Genomic DNA, 20,752 nt, shown 5'->3' on the forward strand with positions numbered 1-20,752 from the left:
ATTTGGAGGAAAAAACACAGATTTGGAGGAAAAAAGTCAGAATTTTGAGGAAAAAACGCATAATTTTGAAGAAAAAAAATGAGAATTTGGAGGAAAAATGTCAGAATTTGGAGGAAAAAAATCTTAATTTTGAGGAAAAAACGCATAATTTTGAAGAAAAAAAAAGAGAATTTGGAGGAAAAAAGTCAGATTTTTGAGAAAAAAAATCATGATTCTGAGTAGTTTTCCTCAAAATTCTGAGTTTTTTCCTCAAACTTCTGATTTTTTTTTCTCAAAATTCAGATTTTTTTTCCTCAAAATTCTGCGTTTTTTCCTCAAAATTCTGACTTTTTTCCCTCAAAATTATGATTTTTTTCCTCGAAATTCCTCAGAATTATTACTTTTTTCCTCAAAATTTTAAGGGAAAAAAGTCAGAATTTTGAGGGGGAAAAAATCAGAATTTTGAGGAAAAAAAAAAATAATTCTGAGGAATTTTGAGGAAAAAAAATCTGAATTTCAAGGAAAAAAGTCTGAATTTTGAGAAAAAAATCAATCCTCTCCTGTAGAGATAAACCAGATAGAAAATAACAAATAACTACACTGACCGACAGTGGTGGAGGAAGTACCGGGATCTAAATGGGTGCTCGTCTGGCATAATTCCCAGAACCAAAGTTATTGATAGCTCGGAGCTCAGACTGATCTTGGAAAGAAAGTTTGTGAAGATGGGTTAATTGAATTTGTCGTTGTTTGACTTTCAGGCATTTCTTGGCCAATCCCTCTCTCTCTTCCGCAAAAAGATGCTGGTTTGGCTCAAATGGCAGCCTCGCAACCTTTGCAATCATGTATTGGAAACAGTTATTAAAGAAGGCGCCTGAAGCTCTGGATGTCGGTGGATCGTTGTAGTACTGGTGCTGTCGGTGGAGCCTGCTGTGCTTGAGGACGGGATCCTGAGTTTTAAAGGAGCTGTAGCTTGAAGGGGGAAACCTCAAAGTGCTGAAGCAGTTCAACATACGTAGAAATGAGCTTATCTGCTTTGCACAGAGTTCAAATCAGACGGTTGATACCGCTCTCATGTCTGTCATTAAATATGAAGCTGTTGCCAGGAGACGGTTAGCTATGCATTAAGACTAAAAGCTGGAGGAAACAGCTCAGCTGGCTCTGTCGGTACTTGGACAGTCTGCCTACACTTATACACAAAACAGCTTATTAGCTGAGATTCACCACCATGGTTAAAGTTTGGTTAGAGTTCATGTTTACGGATTGTTACATATTTAATCTGTTAAACATCTACAAACAGTTGAGCTGTTACAATAAACTATCTGTAGGTGGGCTATTCAAATAAAGTGTAACCCACTAATTAACATGTCCTATCTGTTGCTGCTGCTTCTAGTCTTGTTGCTAAGCTAAGATACTGTTTATATTTAGCAGACAGATGTGATAGTGATATCAATATTATCATCAGCAAGAAGGCAAATGAGCAAACTTCCCAAAATGTAGAAATATTTTAAGAAATACACAGAGGCAAGAGTGCAACAATGTTTTTACTGAGTAACACAACAAAGAGCTGCAGTGGAAATAAAGTAGTATACAACGGAAATACTTGAGTACTACGGAATACTACAGTACTTCAGTAAAGACCCTGACCCCGAAACTTCACCAGGCACGTCTCTGTTGGCTGTGACACTGTTTTGGTCCAGTCTTTAATATTTTGTTACAACAAACAACAACATCAACATAAAAACATGTATATCAGGGGCTCGGTCCTTGCTGCGGCGGTCCAGGGTTCAGGTCCGGCCTGTGGCTCTTTCCCACGTGTCGTTTCCCATCTCGCTCTTCAGGCTTTCTATGTCAAGTGAAACTCAAAAAGGCCAAAAAAACAAACAAACATGTATATCCCTAAATTGAGAGCTGTGGAAATCTTGTTTCGGTACATTAGCATTAGACCTTTTTGTTTGTCATCACTTCATCACTTTGTGGCTGTGTACGCACATCGGTGCATTTTAATTTCACAGCGTTTATTATAACTTACAAGGTCGGATAATGAAGTCAGCGTTGGGTCCTTTTGAGCAGATGGTCCAAACAGAATATATTAACATAGCATAGAATCCCCTGGTAACGCTGTATCACAGTCAGACGAGGATGTGATGACACAAACATAAATATTTGCTTTTACATTGTGTTGTTACATCCCCCATGAGGACGTCAGTGTTGATGTAGTAAGACGTCGTCCCATTGGTTAATATAGATTCTCACACTGTGGAGGAGAGCACAGATCTCCTAACACTTCATCAGCAGACTGAAAGAGACGATGAGATAAAGGAGACTTGAATATTACTGCAGGGACTCGTCAGTGCCACAAATCAAATCTGAATCTACAGTCTCTCTAACATGATGTCACGCTGCCCTCTTGTGGCCGAAAGAGGAAGTAGGGCATCACATCCCCTCTTTTATTTCCCTCCCATTTCATCTCCTGCCAAATCAAGACCTCATTATCATTTTTACACATTAAACATGATGTTCTTTCTCATGCATAGTGTCTTATATTCAACGTATGCTTCAACTATCTCTGCAGGAATCCTAACAGCTGAAATTATAAGTCGATCAACAGTTATCAGCAGCTGTTTTAACCAAATGTGCTCATAGTCTCTAGTTTCTAGCTTCTCAAATTTCTTCTCTGCTTTTCTTTGACCTGTATGAAACAGTATTTTGTGGGTTTTAGACTGTTGGTTGGCCAAAACAAGCTGCACAGTTTACGTCCATTTCAGCTCTTTCCTTGCAATTTTCTGAACTTTTATAGACAAAATGTTCCATCGACAGATTACTGGATAATGAAAACAATCTGTAGCAGCTGCAACATGAATAACTTCATGCCAGGATGATATTTGTGCGGCAGTGTGTTGACGTCTGCTCGGCAGTGATTCTGTCAGCTCTTCATCACAGAAACTATTCAGAGGGAAAAGTCCCCCGGGTGCTCCTCTGATTGTCTTTACCAACTTTCCAGAGTTTTCCTTTGTGCAAGCGTCTCAATACTCCAGAGATCATTGCATCGCACGTCTCTGCGCTGAAAGTTTGGAGGAAAGTTTCTCATGTTCAGAAGTATTAATTGGACTGTCCTGCAAAGAAAACTGTAGATATGACATCGGAATAATTGAAATTCAAGAACACACCAGAGCACGACTAAACGTTGTCTTTTTCTGCACGATATAAAATACTGTGTTTCTGACACAGTCTTCATTAGACGCCGCGTTACTTTAAGACATGATCTTGTGTTTGAGGCTGACAGCTCAGAGAAGTACAAAGGAAGAAATCGTGCCGTGAAAGTAGAAAATCTCAGGCGTGTGACTTTGCATGCAAATTAACTTACTAATAACCTTCAATGTTTTTAGATTGAGATGCCTGTGTCCCCTTCAAAACAAAACCAGCTGTGTGGATCAGTCTAGAAAGTCTTTTTTAATAGTTCAGCACAGTTTACAGACGAACAGAAATAGATGATTGCTAAAGGATAAGCCAACACATTCCTGAAACAACGTCATGATCCTACTCGTGTATTATCCATCAGCTGAAGCTGATATATTTTCTTCCTTATAACACTGTATTTTATTCTGAGTCGATCTGCTGTCATGCTGTCGTAAACACTCTCCAGAGCACTAAATGTGTATTAATCGGCCGCTGAAAATGGCCTCCAACAAATTTACTATTGACTCCTGCGAGTCGCTGAAAACTACAGCGGCTCCTGGAAATGACTTTTTAAAAATGTTATTTTATACGACTCCAGCGGGTGTGAGTGGGTTGACGATGACCGACATGTTGTTGGTCTGTTCATGGGATTTGTTGACAGTAGGAAAAATATAGAATGTAACAGCCTTATCCTTTAACGGTTGGTCTGTTTGTGGTGATCATGTGTTTCCAATCTTAACAATTTTCACATCCTCCAACCAAGCCGATGATTCAACCAAGTAATATTGCATAAAGTCAATCCACTGATTTTATAATCGAACAATAAAAAGGTGGTCGTCTAAACGCAGGGTTGGTGATTCAAAGTTATCTTGGCCAAGACGCCTAACCCTGGTTTGGACTCGTCGTTCCAGAGTCGAGGGGCCGTGATCGAAAAGGTGCGATCGCCTCGAGTTTTTAGCCTCGAAACAGTCGGAAGTGACCCGGGTGTAACAATCTATGCAGATTGTTGGGAACCAACAACTTAACTTGTATTTCTTCACGTGCTGTAGTAACACGTCTCATCACCATCTTCATAATCACAACCAAGTTTCCCTGAAACATACTTGTTGCTGAACCGTTCACAGGTTTTTTTTCCCTTGCAGCCACTCTGACTCTGTTTTTCTCTCCCCACACAGCAAAAAGCCAAAGAGACCTCAGAGACAGAGGCAACAAAACAACCGACTAAAACCTCTGACTCTCGCCTACGACGGGGACACGGACATGTAGTCCTCTCTCCACCGAGCACCGTTCACCTGTCATAGAGACCCACTTCAAATCACAGCCATCACGATCGTGACCTCCACCATGTTCAACGAAATGCCTTTTTCTTTTCTTGCCCCTCCACCTGCACCGCCTACACCCGTCCACATTTCTGTAAAAGAAAAGACTCATTTCAGACCCAGGGGAATAAGCTGGGGTGCAGGAGAAAAGTCTCTGAACACGGCAGCACAAGCTTCAGCTCTTCCCCCGCGCTTTTCTTTCTGCTTGTCCCTAAAAATGCTGAGTAGCTGGAGGCTTAGGATGCTCTGACGGTTCGTACGTTGCCAAAAGTCACCGCAGGGAAGAAGAAGAGGAGGAGGCGGGAGGGAGGGAGAGAAAATCTCCATAAAAAGGTTTGGATTCCTTTTTCCTCAATCCTCAACTGACTCAAATCTCTTTTACAGTCGAACAAAAGGAAGGCATTTCTTCTCTTCTTCCTCTTTTTTTTTGTGTTGCTCGATTTAGAGGCACCCAGGCTCGTGTTTGTGGGATAAACTGGTCTGTGCGATGCTGATGGAGGGAGTAGCCTGGCCTGCCTGCCTTGCCTGCCTGCCTCCACCTTTTTCTGTTTGTTTCAGGCTCTACATTGCACTATATTAGTGCAGCATGATATGCACATGTGACTTCTACCTTTTATTGCCATAAAACACTGCCTCTTCCACAGACCATGAAGCAAAGAGGAACAGCTAACGGGCAACTCGAAGACGACGTTTAGATGTGTCACGTTCTACGGAGCAGGTGTGAAAATCAGTAAATATATGTATAGATTTTATTTCTCACACCTGATTTAATTTTTTTATTTCTTTTGGTTGTAGTAAAGTACATTTTGTGGTTTGTAGATTTCGTCTGGTGTTTTTACTTTATTTCCCCCGTCCTGATACAATTAGATACGACGTCTGCAGGCGACTTCTTTTAACGAATCGTCTGCTTTTAAAGTTGTTTTTAAATCATAAAAATGTGTTTGTTTTTTTACTTTGTGGAAAAAGGTCCCAGCGGTTAAACAAGAAGAAAGACCAATAAATTTAAACCGTTCACGTCACGCAAATGTCATTTTTCTGCCTTACTGACAATAACTAAATACTAACAGTTCCTGTAACACAGATTTAAATACTTGAATGGGGCATACCGTGTACGTTACACACTACATGTAGACACGAAGGCTGCATTCCTGTTTTATTTTGAAGGTCACTTAGCAAAGTATACGTCAAAGTTTCTCATGTAGATATCCGTATCATAGGCACTCTGTCGTTTTTCACTCACGCCACATGAGGTGAAATATAGTTTAAAAAAAAAAAGAACTGTACAAACAAAAATGATTATACAACATGTTAATAATAAGAGCTTCTGCTGAGTTCAACGTCAAAGCAAACTGGTGTGGAGAATGTTTACTTTTTTTGTTGTGGGATTTGTAAATAACAGCGATTTTTTTATTTTTTTGGAGAAAAAAAAATCAAAATTATGTGTACATTTATTTTGTATTGCACAGAAAAAAATGTTTAGTTTGAATATTGCAAAGTGGGTGTGTGATATTTGCCGATTGTTGTTATCATGATGCAAGTTGTATGTTGTGAAAACAAAAAACAAAAAAAAGAAAAAATCGAGAAAAGAAAAGAAGCATCGAGAAAACGATGAAAAAAAGGCTCAGCTCAGTTTTGTACAGGTTGTTTACGTGTACGGGAAGAATCACTGCAAATAAAACGAGGAGCACGAGGTTGGAAACACACGGAGGACGGTATTTTTTTTTGTAATTTTGTTCACAAGAGAGCAGAATAAATTTAATCCCTTAATAAATCAAAAATTGGCATTAAGCGATGAGACTCGTGTTTTCTTATATATTTTCTTAATTAACAGCAAATCTCACAAAATGACCAAAACCAGCAACGTGTTAGTCCGTTTTTCAAGTTTGATATGTTTGAGAGCGAGAAAAATAGTTAACATTAGTTAGATAGTAATTTTTTAAAACATAAAATACAAATAAATCGATTATTTTGTTATTTTTAAAGAATTGTGACCATGAAGCATACTAAACAGGATATTTTACAACTCGTAGTTGCTCTCTGGTGGACAAACTATCTAAAGAGGACACAGTTACAGAGACAGAGGGTCAAGAGGCTTCCTTTACCCCTAAACTCCACCAGGCGCGGAAGTGTTGCGTGTGCGGCGCAGTGGCGGCCGTTCAAGTCAGTGTTTCAATCTGCGGAAGCGTATTGCATTCACCTGAAAAAAAAATAAAAAATTAGACACCTTATCTCGTAATTACGAGATCACGATGACGTATTTACGAGATCACGATGACGTAATTACGAGTTCCTGATCTCGTTTTGATGAACATTTAATTACAGCATTGTGATCTCAGAATTACGACATTGTGATCTTGTAATTATAATTACGAGATAAGGTGTCTGATTTTTTTTTTTTTTTAAGTGAATGCAATACGCTTCCGTATCAAACCCCACTCCTGTTCTATTTTTGACGGACACCGCGAGCTGACAGGAAGCCAGACACAGAAACAGCATAAAGAAGCTGGTGGATTTTCAAAATAAAACACCCAGACAAAAGCAAAACAAATGAACTACGTAGCATATTAACACGTGTACGTAGAAGAATGACCAAATCCGAGCAAGTAAACAAAGTGTGGTGGGCTAAACACTTCTGAAACGCTCCCGGTGGGGTTGGAAGTCGTTTCGGGGTGTAAGAAAACCTTCTTGAAATAATACAGTTGACCTACATCTCATTCATTTATGTAAAAACCCAATTATTTTTAAAGTTTAGTTTGTCATTCAGAAATGGTGACTTGTCCCGGGCGTACACCGCCTCTCGCCCAGTCCCAGCTGGGATCTGCGACCCTGATGAGGATACGCAGGTCCAGAAGATGGATGTAGAAAATCTCACAGTATAAGCACATGGTGAAAACCTGAACACAGAGTCTTCACTGTGTGCTTACATTAGAAAAGAGGAAAAACTTGATTTGTCAACACTCATTTTACACAAACTTTCTGCAGTTATTATGGTCAGTATTTTTGGTGAATTGTCAAGCTGTCAGACGTTATTGTTATTATCGATATAACAGAAAATGTCGTTCAGTCAGGGGTCATTAGTTTCCTCACTGGTTGAGAAGGGGAACCTTAAAGGACCTCTGTAGGATTTAGTGACATCTAGTGGCTTAGCTGCTAACTGCAGCTTCATCTCACCCTCTGTCAGGTCATTCTCTTCCTAAGGTGTTTAGTCTGTCCGTTCTGGGCTACTGTAGACACGTGACAGTCTAACATGAGATATAAAAAGTTCACTCTAAAGAACATAATTCTTATTTTTAGGTGAGGAAATGTCACCCAGTGCAACATGTGACTCTGCTTTAGAGAATAAAAATAGAAACCAGCGTTAGATACTGTTAGAATGATCAATTCTTTGTTGGTTTTGGTGATTTCATGAGATTTATTGACGGTAAGAAAAATAAAGTACATCACCACACGTATCCTTTGAGGTGTGCCTGGAATTAAAGTCAGTCTGCTTTCACTGTGTAATAATTTGGGGCATTTAAACTGTCGGCAAGGTTTTTGAGTTTACAGATTACAATAATAATCAGGCTTTAGATTGAAATGAATTGTTAAGGGATGATTACTCCAACGATTTTACATGTCAGTGTCAAAGGAACTGAACAAAGGAAAATGAGAAGCACCTGAACACACCTGGGGTTGGACATGCACAACATTCACCATTTTTTTGGTCGATTTGGTGACTAAAGTCACGATCAGCGCCTTTCAGCTGTTGACAGTGCAACATGTCAAGAGAAGCAAATTTTAAACAGAACATCACCAAGTCTTAAACATGTGGGACCGTCTGACAGAAGAAGCTATCGAGTTGCATTATGGGAAGTGTAGGATTCAGTGTTTTTAACTTTAATGTTGTCTTTCCGCTTTTAAATTTGTCTCACAATGAGCGACTTTAAGGAAGTGTGATGATAAATCTTCAAAGTCGTCTTTGACAGAGATGTCTGTCACTGATTGAGTTTGGCACCTCGTTAATAATCAGCACAACATTTACTTTTAATTCAGCTTTTTAAACGTTCACTAAAAGCTGAAGTCTGGTAGTTGCGTTGAACAGTTTGTTGGTGTTGGCGCTGAACCTTTAAACTTTTGCAATCATCATGATTGATGAGCAAAAAGTTGCTGCAACATGTCAACATGACGACTAAATACTGCCAGGATGACGGTCGGCATACAGCATGAACTACATGAAATGTTCTTTTGTTTTCGAGGTGAGCTGTGATGAGTTCACTGTACATCAGCTGATGCAGAGGAGAAAAGCGGCCACTAGATGTCAGCCCCCGACGTTGTTAAAAGAAAAGTTGCTCCTCAGAAGTCTATAATGTGCACCTCCTTCCTCTCTCTCTCTCTCTCTCTGAAGCTCAGAGCGCGCTATATAAAACATCCGTCCACACTGACACTCAGATGTACAAACACCTCGGCACAGCGCCGCCGACCCCCTCGCATCACGTTTGTAACAGCAGACACCTGACCCTCCTGAATGAGCCTGAGAAGATTCATCTCTGCTGTCTCGCCTCGGGAACGCCTTCCTCACTCTTTATTTCTCCTCAAGTTCGGCAGCTGATACCGGCTCAGTCAGAAGAAGGAGGTCTCTCTCTTCTCTCTTCTTTTTTCTTGTGGCTGAGAAGACCAAGGACAGTTTGACATGAGGGGAGAAGCTCCACAAAGAGGCATGAAGACCACATGTCTGTGGGCTGCTGCTCTGCTGCTGTCACTCATCTCTCTGGTGAGTTAAATGTCACCTTTTTTCCGTTTATATCATCTGCAATTTCTGTGATTTATGTTGTTGCACTGGTCTGGGGAGCAGGGATGTCGAGGAATGTTCGCAAACAGAAATATTGACGAGCGAGTTTCACATAGAAGAAGGACGAGAGGAGCTCACAGTCAGGCATTTCAGTCAGAATTTACTGCTGCAAAATCACGTTGGGATGTGTGAAAGTCTAAAAAATGTTGAGCTAAATGTCCTTTTGCTGATTTATTTCATTTTATTCGTGCCAAAGGCACATTTTTAAATTGTTTTCCTTAAATTTGAGTCTGTTACTGACAGATCTCACCATCACAAACCAGATTTGCACCCTCTCTCTTTCTCTCCGTGCATCGACTCGTTAATATCACAAATGATATGTCACAAATTACCAAATGTCGGCGCGAACACCAGCGTCCTCCAAAATCCAAATCTTTTTTTTGATAAATCCACCCGCGCGCACACTCAGTCCCACTGGATATTTCTCCCTCAGCACTATCCATTCAGTCCTTCCCCCTCTCTCCACTCCTTTCTCCCAGCTAGTAAGAATATCTTTTGACGGCACGGCGGAGAAACAGCCTGAGCCCATTATGACAAACACACCAGAATGCTCCTAACTCAACGCCTTGACAGTTTGTGACAACCCAATTCCTTTAATCCTCGCTGAGACAGTAACCCCTCACCCACTGATAAATCTGTCAACAAAGCAATCAAAGCAGAACAGGAGCCACTCTTCTTACCCAACAAAAAAATAATAATTCCATAAACTTAATCCCCCCTCGCAAACTTGACTGGCCTTAAAAAGCTCCCGTGGTGTTATCTGTGTTTAATTTGCATAGTGATGGAAAGAAGTCAATTACTATTAATTATTCTCTACAACTTAATACCCATTATCGAATTGAATTCACCGTCTTGAAAACCATAAACTCAATTTCACAGCTGACTAAGCGCACTAATCATTTCACCCCCTCCTCCTTTTCTTTCTTTTTTTTTACTTCCACAAAGCCTTTCTGAAGGAACACGAGGATTCTTCGATTTCAGAGGCAATAACATTAACTAACGCGTACTCGCCTGTTGTCACAACATAAAGGCCGACGTCCGTCCGACGTTCGTTCGACGTTAAATATGTGACTTACATGCACAGCAGCGTGGTGGCAGTGCGAGCTGATCTCAGCAGCATCACTCGATAGGACTGTGTTTTCTTTCTTTCTTTCTTTTTTTTTTTTTAACCAGACTGGGCCGCCAAATTGCTTCGCTATGCTTTAATGGGATGATCATAATTGTTTCGTACTCGGTGCATCCTAAGCTCTCGCCTGCAGCTCCTTCAACAGATTGACAGACCCATGGGAACCTCACAAACTTATTTTGGCCGCCTTTGAACCAAGTCGTGTGTGAAATAATATGATTATGCATTTTTCCTCTGGGTAAGTTGAAAAACTGGTGGCTAGGTTTTTTTTTTTTTCCTCTTCTTCTTCTTCTTCATCCCCCCACCTCTTCCTCCTTCTTCTTCTTCTTCTTCAAACTGCCCCCGCTCTAATATCCCGCAGTCTGTCCGCGTACAGTATTTATCCTCCTCAGAAGTCACGGTAATAATTGTGCCCTGGCCTCTCAAAGCGGTGCTGCAGTGTGATAGGACTCGGCTCCATCCACAGCTGCCTGTGATGTCTTGACACACTTTGTGATTTGTCATCATCTCTGACCCCCCTCAGGTAACACTTTGATATCACTCGGAGAATACGGACCTAAACTCTTAGCGGGGCGTCAAATGCCCCTTAGTTCATCCATCAGCTCAACTACCGGGAAGACCTCACAAGGCGATACAAGCTAACTTTAGTGTAAATGGGTATGACGTCAGTCACATCCCGGAGCCCGGCTGGAAAATAATCTAACAGACACTGAAGACTCTTGAAGTACTTCCTGTCTTGAGGAACATTTGTGTCTTAAAATTGAAGATTCCCTCTTGAACTTGGTCGACGTACTCGCGATCCACGGCACCTGAGAGTCATGAATTAGATTAAAATAAGCTTTCGTTGGGAGCGAGACGTTCTCGAGATCTCATAACCTCCAAAAGGTCACAGGTTTGATCCCACGACAGCCACGTGTCCTTGAGCCAAACTCTAACAGCTCCTCACACTGGGAACCTCTCTGGATAAGAGCGTCAGTTTAATGCAGAGGAAGAAAAAGAAGAAGAAGAAGAAGAAGAGTAAATAAACCCCCCATAACTTCTGCAGAACATTAAAAGGACAACTCTATTAATTCCTGGACATTGTAGCCAAACACACACACACACACACCATCCAATCAAGATTGCAAAGTGGCAGCTGGAATCTGCCATCAGCCCGGTCCCTCTCCATTCGAGCTCTGTTAAACTAGAACACACACACACACACACACACACACACACCTGCAGCAGCAGCAGCAGCATTCAGGTAAATGAAAACTGACACACACTTTCATTCTTTCTTCGCGAGGTTTTGTGTACAGCCCCACCGCCGAGTCATCCGGCTCCTCCAGTCGCTTCTATTAAAGGTGGAATTTGTTGGCTGTTCGATGGTCCGGCCCATAGAATATCCTCCGAGCTCCCCTGAGGGAAGCCGGGGAGGTTGTTTATCTTCCTGTTTCAAAGAGCGGACGCCTGCGCCTTATCACAGCCTCGCCAAGACTAGATAGCATTTAGGTTTGTCCAACCGCCCGCCTATATGCTGCATCTGGCAATCTGAGAGTTCTTTCCTAAAGGACTTCTGCATAGCGATGCTGTTTGTGTTATCTCAGAGAGGGATTCTGCCTCATACACAGAACCTGGGAATAATATTAACAGACAGTTAAATGGGGTTTGAGGGGCGGGAGACTCCAGCATAACAAACTGCACGTTGAAAACTTGGAAGAAAAAAAAACTCTTGAGCCATGAAATGAAAGTCTCAAAATATGAGCGGGAGATACATTTGAATATCTTTGAATGTAAACACTGTATTCAGTATATATTGTGAATTTAATTTCCTTTTCTAGTCGTGCATTCGTTTGACAGATGTGACTCTCTGCAGGTTGTATAAAAGCAGCACAGCAGTGATTTATAGCCTGCGTTACAAACTGTACGATGGAGGTTCAAAGACATTGACCTGGCAGAAAGATGCTTTTGTTTAAATTTGAAATTTAGGAGCTAGACCAAAACGAAATCATCATATGTCGGCTTCTGCTGCTTTGATTTCTACCTGTGCATGCTCTCGAGTACTTATCCATAACATTAAATGTTAGAAATGTGCAACAATCAAAGCCAAAGTTCAGACAAAACATCATAAATGATTGTTTTAAAAGTTTAACAGTCAAATGTGGTTTAATCTGACGTGATTGACATCGGTCTGATTCATTTAAATTTCAATCATAATTGCTCAATTCTGATTGGTGCACAGAAATACGTGACATCACTGTTTTCCAATTAAGCCCACCCACTTTAATCCAATGAGAGGAGTTTAAAACAAACAAACAAGAAAATCTCTTTTGAAATAACGAAAACTGTTCAAACTTTTGAAGACATATGTTGGACTCCATCACTAAATTAAATATAAAAAATGAAAATAAAACTTGTTATGTTTTTGTTACATTAGACTTTTATACCTACAGATGTCGTAGGTGGGTCCTTCTTCACAGACTCCTCCATGTTGAACCACCATGTTTCTACAGTAGCCCAGAACAGACAAACTAAACTCTGGCTCCGGATACACCCACAGTGCTAGATGCCACCAAGTCCTTCACACTGGTCCTTTAACATCTGTACAAATCAGTTAAACAGATAAGCAGTCACGTGTTTCCGTTAAAGCAGATCAAGTTTTAACAGATAAAATAAAATTCCAGCTGTCCACCAACGTGTTAACAGAGTGTTTGTATATTTTCTATGTTATAGTTTCTATGAAAGATTTCAGTTTTGGATAATTGATGCCAGAACATGATCTTCTGTTTCAGTTGGCATTAAGATTTATATTCAAACCCATTTTTATTCATGAACAATTTTATATGAATTAATTTCTATGATTATTGTTTGTTTTTAAAAATGTTACATAGTTTTTTAATATATCAATAATAGTTTATTTACACAGTACAGATTGTTTCTTTTATTTACATATTTCCATTCATTGTGTCTACCTGTGGAGTAATCATTCAGATCACAACCACCTGAATTTGATTATTGATTAATAGATTAACTCTTTGTTCTATAAAATGTAAAAAAAATGATGAAAAATTGTCAATTTATTTTCCTAAAGCTGAAGTTGATGTCTTCACATTTCTTGTTTTGTCTAATGAAAAGTCTAAAACTCCAAAAATATCTAAGTTGCTCTCACACAGGACAAAGTAAAGCAACATCTCCTCACCCCCCTGCTTGAAAAACTATTTTAACAATAATAATCAGTGGTCAAAATAGTTGCAGAGAAATTTTTTAGCAACTTTGACTCATCATTTCAACATCAGTTAAAGATCAGTTTAGATGAGAGCATTGCTCTGTTAAAGTAAATTTATTGAGAGTGCTGTGTGACTTTTAATTCACAAACAATTTACAGAGTATTCATGATTTGTAGTAAATCAGCTAAAACTACTGATACTGTCCTTTGAGGCAGGAATTCCCAACCTGCGGTTTGGGACCCTCCATGGGGTCACAAGATAAAATTAATAATCTAATCTCTCTACTCATTTCAACTTATCTAATCACTAAAAAAATATTCAAATGACAAAATACGAGAAGGTTCGATGGGACATCATGTGACAAGAAGCTACAGCGTCACTTGAAAGAATCACAAACAAAGAGCGACGGGGAACACTGCTTTAACAACAACTGAAATCAAAAATAAATCACAATTAAATGAAGTGCCAGATAAATATCACTTTAAGCCGTGGACAATATACTTTGTCCTTTCTTTGATATTTAATGAAAAACCCAATAGACCGATACCAATATCTGTTAAACCCAAAGTTATCAAAGTGCGACTGTTGACCTTTACGGTGCCATGTTTGTTTGTTTCCCCCCTGTCCTTTATCCGACAGCACTTTTCTTCTTTTTCCCTCTGCAGTATCTCTGTCAGACACATTCATGCATCACACACACACACACACACAAACACTGTCTTTGTGCCTTGCTTGCATGTTCTGGAAGCTGGCGAGAGATACATCTTGGCCCACCGAGTGTTGGTGCAGTCAGTTGGGGTGTTCTGGATATAAACGTTGCTTTAGTCAGGACTGCCTCTGATCTGCCTAATCTCCCCGGGCTGGATTACAGGTTGGGCTGTAATCCGTGAAGTGGGGTCTCTGTGAATGTGCCTCCTAATCCAGAGACTGTCAGGTGCTTTAGATGAAAGCTAATTGCATGTCACAGTTTTGGGGGACCGTACATAACGCCGGTGACAACGGAACGAGTCTCCACAACAAGGACTTCCGTCTGATGACGACGACTGGCCACGCACTTCGGATGTGCTTTGTAATTTCGATAATCTTGGTAGAAGATTATCAAAATTCTGGAGTTATTTTGGGAAGAGATTTCCCAAAATAACTCCAGCGACACCTCGTACAAAATTATCGTGAACTCTTGAACCATCTGAGCCCTAACCATGGTTGGATCTGCATCGTTTAGGAAAGATTCTTTCCATCTCCACTTTAAAATGTCGTCTCCACACACACGCACACACACACACTTACAGTGTGACTAATTAGCCCGACAGTCACTTAAACCAGCTCAAAGCAGTTTCCTAATATTCCCTGATCTGGTTTCCAGACTCCATTGAGACTGAAACTCAGTTACTGAGAAGCATCAGTAATTACTACTCTACAAAAATGAGATTTCATTTGATCATTAGAGACTAAAGTCTTTTCACAGCTCAGAATAGAAATATTCATGGAAAATGATTGGGGGGGGGGCTTACGGTTTAGGATTATGGGTCAAAGGTCGTTTAGAAACAATTTATTTACTCCTAAGGCATCAAATGTTAGAAATTCATTAAAACCAAGACGGTCACAAGCTTCAGTTTGGAGCCTGCATCACACAATGCGTATAAAATTATTAGAGCTGCTGTATTATCCTCCTAAAAATGTGTTTATTTGCACCATTCTCTCTTTTGAAATGTAAATATAAAAACCGAAACAAGACGAAAACCTCAAACATCGTTAAACCAAAGAGCAAAGACTGAACTGTAATGTCATAATCCACTTTATAGCTGCTCTGCTGACAGTCTGTAAGATACTGTTTCACTGCTACTTTTACATCCAAAGGAGCTTTATGTTTGACTATAATGGTGCCAATAAATCCTGAACAGGAAGCCTCCCTCATCCTCACACTCACTTTATCTTTTTACAATACATCACCAGTGAGGCACCATGACAGACTTTTGTTTCCAGCAATGGAAGACAAAAGGAGGTGTTCATTAATACGGTTTAACTGCCCCACTGCACAGGGGAAACTGCTGAAATTCATATTTCTCTTCAGCTCGTCACTACAAACATTCTGCTCTGGAGGTCCTGCAGCCTCCATTTTCTTTTCATAAAACCCCGACCAGCTACAAAGATCTGGCGATCTTCAAATGTTTTCTAGGTTTTGAAAGGCTTTTCACGTATCGCGTTGCATTTAAAAAACACTCATGCTGCGCTCCTCTGTTCAGAGTGAGAAAAATATAAAGGCTTCTAAAAGCCAAAGTCTCCACAATGCCACTAACGGTTCATCCACATCAGGTCATTTATCATCGAGGTCTCTTCAAAACAACTGCAGGCCATCTTTTCAAACTCCTCCACTCCGAAGCCGAGTTCATAAAACAAACGCATGCTTCAGAGAAAGATCACAAACTCTTGCAGCAGTTTACTCAACGAGAGCTCCGCACACACTCCCGGTCTACAGTACCACAATGTCATTCAGTGAACTTTCTCAATGAAGACTTTCTCTAGAGTGTATCGATCGCGGGGTGAAGGTACCAAATGTAAACGCTTCGACCAGATAGATCTGCTGTCACGTTACTCGGCCGGGGTTTGGACATCGCTGTCACGGGCGCCTCTGCGGGGTGCACGGGGGAATCTTCGCTCTCTCTCATCTGTGTGATTGTTAGAGGAGAGACGCAGAATGAATCATCAATCATCCATTCAGGCCACATTCAGCAGGTAATAGTCTGCTGTTGCATCACTTTGACACATGAGAAGCGCTTCATTCATCTCGATGTATGGCAGGAATACCCTTAATCTTGATTAGGACGCCACGCTCGAGACGTCTCACACTGTAAGAGTCGGTTACAGCGTTAACACTGTTGGTTATAGGTGCTGACATGCTTGTGGGTGGATATACTGTATTTATTGGTTTTTCCGCTGCAGAGGAGATTGGTTTTGTTCCTGTTTGTTAGTTAGTAGGATCTCCCACAAATGTCAACAGATTTCAACTATGAAGCACTCCACATGGATACATCTACCCAACGCTACTGCCAGGCAGTTGGACAAAAAAACAACTCTACCCTTGCATGGCATGTACAATCGAGTTAAGGTTAGGGAAAGATTGTGGTTCCGGGAGAGAAAAAACTGAACAGAAAACCGAACATTAATCATCTGACTGCAGCAAGACGCATCTTCGATCTGCTGCAAAGTCACACGTGCTACAAGCACATCCACCTCCGTCCACTGCCCAGTGTCCACAGACTAAATATAAACCACACCGAGTCTCTACATTGTGAATGGGACATAATAATTCCAAAGGGAAACTGGTGCAGTCAGTCAAGGCTGCACAATCCTCTAATTGTGTGGAAGATTAAATCATTTTGTAAAAGATTAAACATTTGTTTTAATTGCAGAAAATGCTTTTAAAATACGCTCAACTCATTTGTCAAGGTTTTCTGACATTTGAGACTTTTGAATGAGTTTTAATGTTTACTCCAACAAAGTTCACCCGATTTTTCACCCAATTTAGTTCATAAAATTGGTAGATAACTGTGAAAAAATGTCCCATATTGTTTTTCTATTATTTATTGCCAATTTCTTGGAGGGAAAATTGGAGATAAACTCTCTAAAAGTTTGTGCCATTGCAGCAAAATTCACAAATCAGCTGGTAATAATCCAGACATTTCACCCTTAGCTTGTGCCACACAAATCAACAACTTCAGCAAATTCAAATTCAGCAAAATATGGTGGCAATGTCTGTGTCTCCGTATTTTATAATCTGATACCACTATGGTTAAGAATTGTTTAGGCTGTGGCACAAAAATAATTTAGGAAACGTTGCAATTTGAGTTATCGCACATTTTATCTTTATACAGAGTTCTAACTAGACACCAATGTCTGCCAACACATGTGTTTTAGAGAAGTTCAGATCCAGAGGCAAATACTTAAATTAAATTTAGAGGATTCATTCATAGAACTTTGGGCAGCCTCGTTCTATTTTTTTTTCCAGTTTTTCAGTAATGGTTCTTTGTTTGTCTTTCAGGTTTCCAGTGCTGATTCACCAACTTCAGGAAATTCAAACTTAAGAGAAAGCTCAAAACCCAAAGTAAAGTCCTACTGGACTGAAAGCAGTAGCAAGTCTTTCTCCATCAGCCGTCTGCTGTCACAGAGCCTCTATGGCAAAGAAAACTTCACAACTCTGGATCTGAACTACGACGATGCAGACTTGTACTCTAAACGGGAGCAGTGGAACTGGCTTTACAACGCGTCAAACCCCCGTGACCCACGATCCAGGACAAAAAGGAGGCCCATCGTCAAGACTGGCAAATTCAAGAAGATGTTCGGTTGGGGCGACTTCCATTCCAACATCAAGACGGTAAAGCTCAACCTTCTCATTACTGGTAAAATCGTGGATCACGGCAACGGGACGTTCAGCGTCTACTTCCGCCACAACTCGACCGGTCAGGGCAACGTGTCCGTGGGACTCGTTCCACCGACAAAAGCTGTGGAGTTCCAGGTCCACCAGCAGCACCAGCAGTACCACCACCATCACCACCAACAGCAGCAGCAGCAGCAGACAGCCCTGGAGACCAAGGACACCAAGCTGTTCAACTGCAGGGTGGAGTACGAGAAGGTGGAGAAGGGCACCAGGAACTCACTGTGTGCCCACGACCCGTCGCAGAGCTGCCCGCAGGAGCAGACCCAAAGCCACGTGTCCTGGCTGTGCGCAAAGCCCTTTAAAGTCATCTGCATCTTCATCACCTTCTATAGCACCGACTACAAGCTGGTGCAGAAGGTGTGTCCAGATTACAACTACCACAGCGACACCCCATACCTCCCCACCGGGTGATCACGTGACCAGACGAAGGATAAAGAAAAAAAAGACCAAAAAAAAAAAAAAAAGACGCAGAGACAAGCTTCGGGTCGTGAGCGGTGTCAGATTATTTGAATGAAAATGGAGTCAAGACACTTTAAACTCGAGATGTTGACAGGCATTAATACAGCTAACATATCCTTGTTGCAAGACTCCGATGAACAGACCTACCCTGAGGTCATTATGGGAGCATTTAGGGAAGCATTTATAGGCTTGCAATACTCATATTATATGCATAGCTGCTTACATCGAAAGGAAATCCTCAAGCCAACCGTAAAAAAAAAATCCTGATTGTATTTATGTAAATATTGTGGATTCCACACAAAGACCAGAAAACAATTTTATTAATGTTTCCTCCTGCTAATTTAGTTGTTTACGTTGATAGTGTATTTCCGTCTCAATCATGCTTTCTGTCTTTTCCAATCAGTCTCTGGTAATCATCGCGGACACGTAAATGCCAATGCAAATAAGAAGAATCTGTCAGTATGCATTAGAGGACATAATGGAAAAAGCAGACATATTTTGAGTGGTGTTGTTTTCTGCACTGTGATTGTTAGAGTGAATATACCTCTCTGATATTGTTGTTGGAATCTCGTTCCATGTCCATGCATGAACCGAACCTGGTAAACAACTGAATAACGTCCATCTATATTCTCATGTTATTGCAGCTGTCAGAAATAATCTTCATCAAGTCACGGGAGAAAAAAGTAAAAAAAAACAAAACAAAAAAAATAACAAAGAAAAAGAAGAAGAGGTTCTTCTATTCCATTTCTGTGTTATGTGTTCGCACTTTTAAGGCCATGAATAGCATACAGCACACGAGGGCTCCCATCAGATCAAACACGAGCAAGTAAATGTCGCAATAAATGAATAAAAACTCGCAGAAATCAGACATAACTGTGCTCTAATTCTGCTGTTTTCTCAGCCCTTTGCATTTCCATTTTAGATGTCCTAAGTCCAGTATAATAAACTTCAGCTCCTGCATCGCTAACATGACAAGCTTGCAGAGCCACGGTGCCCCCGCAGTATCCAAAAATAACGACGTGTGCATACACGCCGGAATAATCGTTTGTATAGAAAATAATGCTAATAGTGAGAAAGACAAAAAAAAAGAGTTTTAAGATGGAGAAGTTCATTTAACAAAAGGATGAAACAGAACAAACACCCGAGACGCCGTGGTGAAATGTGGCTTCTTGCTCCAGAGGAGACAGGACATACATTAAACAGCAGGTACTAATCACACGTTCCACCTATCAAACTATTCCCACCGCTGGTTATCACAAAAAAAAAAAAGAAAATCTGGATGAGACTAACACTAGCTGTTAATGATATTGGATGTTCCAATTGGCTATTAAACCTTCATTACATAAATTGGGAGCCAGTGGCTCCACGTGAAGCATTTAGAGGAAATGAACACATTGTAAGTGGGAGCTCTGCAGAGTCAACACCATAGAAAGAATGAATTAAAGTGCTGATAGAAAACCTGCAAAAAAAAAAAAGCACAAATGTGCACCTAGGGGCGCAATCACTGCTGTCTATTTAAATTCAGTGCTCTTTCACAGTGTATGCTACGGTATACGCAACGCGGTAACTGCTAATGGCAGCCTGGACGATGTCCAATACGCCCAACATGGGGTGTATTTTCTGACAGCGCAGGCCAAAGAATAGGAGGTCCTGCCTGTGGGATGAGTGAGCATAAAGAGGAATTTATGATGTGGAGGAACAAGGCTGGCAGAAATCACTGGAAGCACCTGACTCGTAAATTGAGAGCATGTTTCTGTCACCGGGAAGAAGGAATGACTAATGTCTCAGATTGCTGTTTGGGCCAGTTCTTTCATCTCAATAAAGTGACTTTGATATCTCTCCACCCAAACCCAAAAATGTGCCAGGAACAGTTTGTTCAGCTTCAAAGAATTAAAGCAGAACTTTGCTGAGACAATGCAGCCTCATTATGCATATAATCTTACAAGTGTAAACAGTCTGTCGTGAGAGCTGCTCCATCTCTGATGTCGTCTGGGGGTAAACGTATCATATCATCTCGTGAAGTGTTTCAATCACAAGTTTGACTTAAAGCTGCACTAATCGATATTCTAACATGAAATGCATTCCTCGTCTTTCCTCTCAGCTTCACGGAGCGCTCATTGTTTCGGTTTGACGACCTTCATATTTACCGTTTTCATTCAGAAACATCCCGATAAATCCACGGCACGCTACCTGCCCAGAACCAAACAGCTGACAGACACAGTT

At 40.8% G+C, this 20,752-nt stretch overlaps 3 protein-coding genes across 5 annotated transcripts in view; 2 read left to right on the forward strand and 1 right to left on the reverse strand.

Annotated features, from left to right (window-relative positions):
• thsd7ab (thrombospondin, type I, domain containing 7Ab) overlaps positions 1–5,873 on the forward strand; it is a 190,355-nt gene extending 184,482 nt beyond the window's left edge. For all 3 annotated transcript variants that reach the window (XM_027286088.1, XM_027286091.1, XM_027286092.1), the window contains one exon: positions 4,332–5,873. In XM_027286088.1, the coding sequence (XP_027141889.1) occupies positions 4,332–4,422 (91 nt within the window). In that variant the 3' untranslated portion in view covers positions 4,423–5,873. The remainder of the gene's footprint in view (positions 1–4,331) is intronic.
• The window catches only part of LOC104928895 (glucocorticoid-induced transcript 1 protein), a 61,153-nt gene continuing 41,695 nt past the window's right edge, over positions 1,295–20,752 (reverse strand). The window contains exon 10 of the mRNA XM_027286093.1: positions 1,295–2,275. The gene's annotated coding sequence lies outside the window, so the exon portion shown is untranslated. The remainder of the gene's footprint in view (positions 2,276–20,752) is intronic.
• LOC104928896 (neurexophilin-1) lies at positions 8,535–18,534 on the forward strand. The gene is made up of 2 exons (XM_019264720.2): positions 8,535–9,225; positions 17,675–18,534. Exons 1-2 carry the CDS (start codon positions 9,145–9,147, stop codon positions 18,479–18,481), a joined length of 888 nt encoding a protein of 295 aa, XP_019120265.2. The 5' UTR covers positions 8,535–9,144; the 3' UTR covers positions 18,482–18,534.

Source organism: Larimichthys crocea, chromosome XIII (genome assembly GCF_000972845.2).
Source record: "Larimichthys crocea isolate SSNF chromosome XIII, L_crocea_2.0, whole genome shotgun sequence".
Taxonomy (NCBI): domain Eukaryota; kingdom Metazoa; phylum Chordata; class Actinopteri; family Sciaenidae; genus Larimichthys; species Larimichthys crocea.

Bases quoted from the DNA above. Each gene is read 5' to 3' on its own strand.
- LOC104928896 (XM_019264720.2), top strand. From the start codon at position 9,145: ATGAGGGGAGAAGCTCCACAAAGAGGCATGAAGACCACATGTCTGTGG. The intron at 9,226-17,674 runs GTGAGTTAAATG...TTTGTCTTTCAG, and splicing joins TGCTGTCACTCATCTCTCTG to GTTTCCAGTGCTGATTCACC.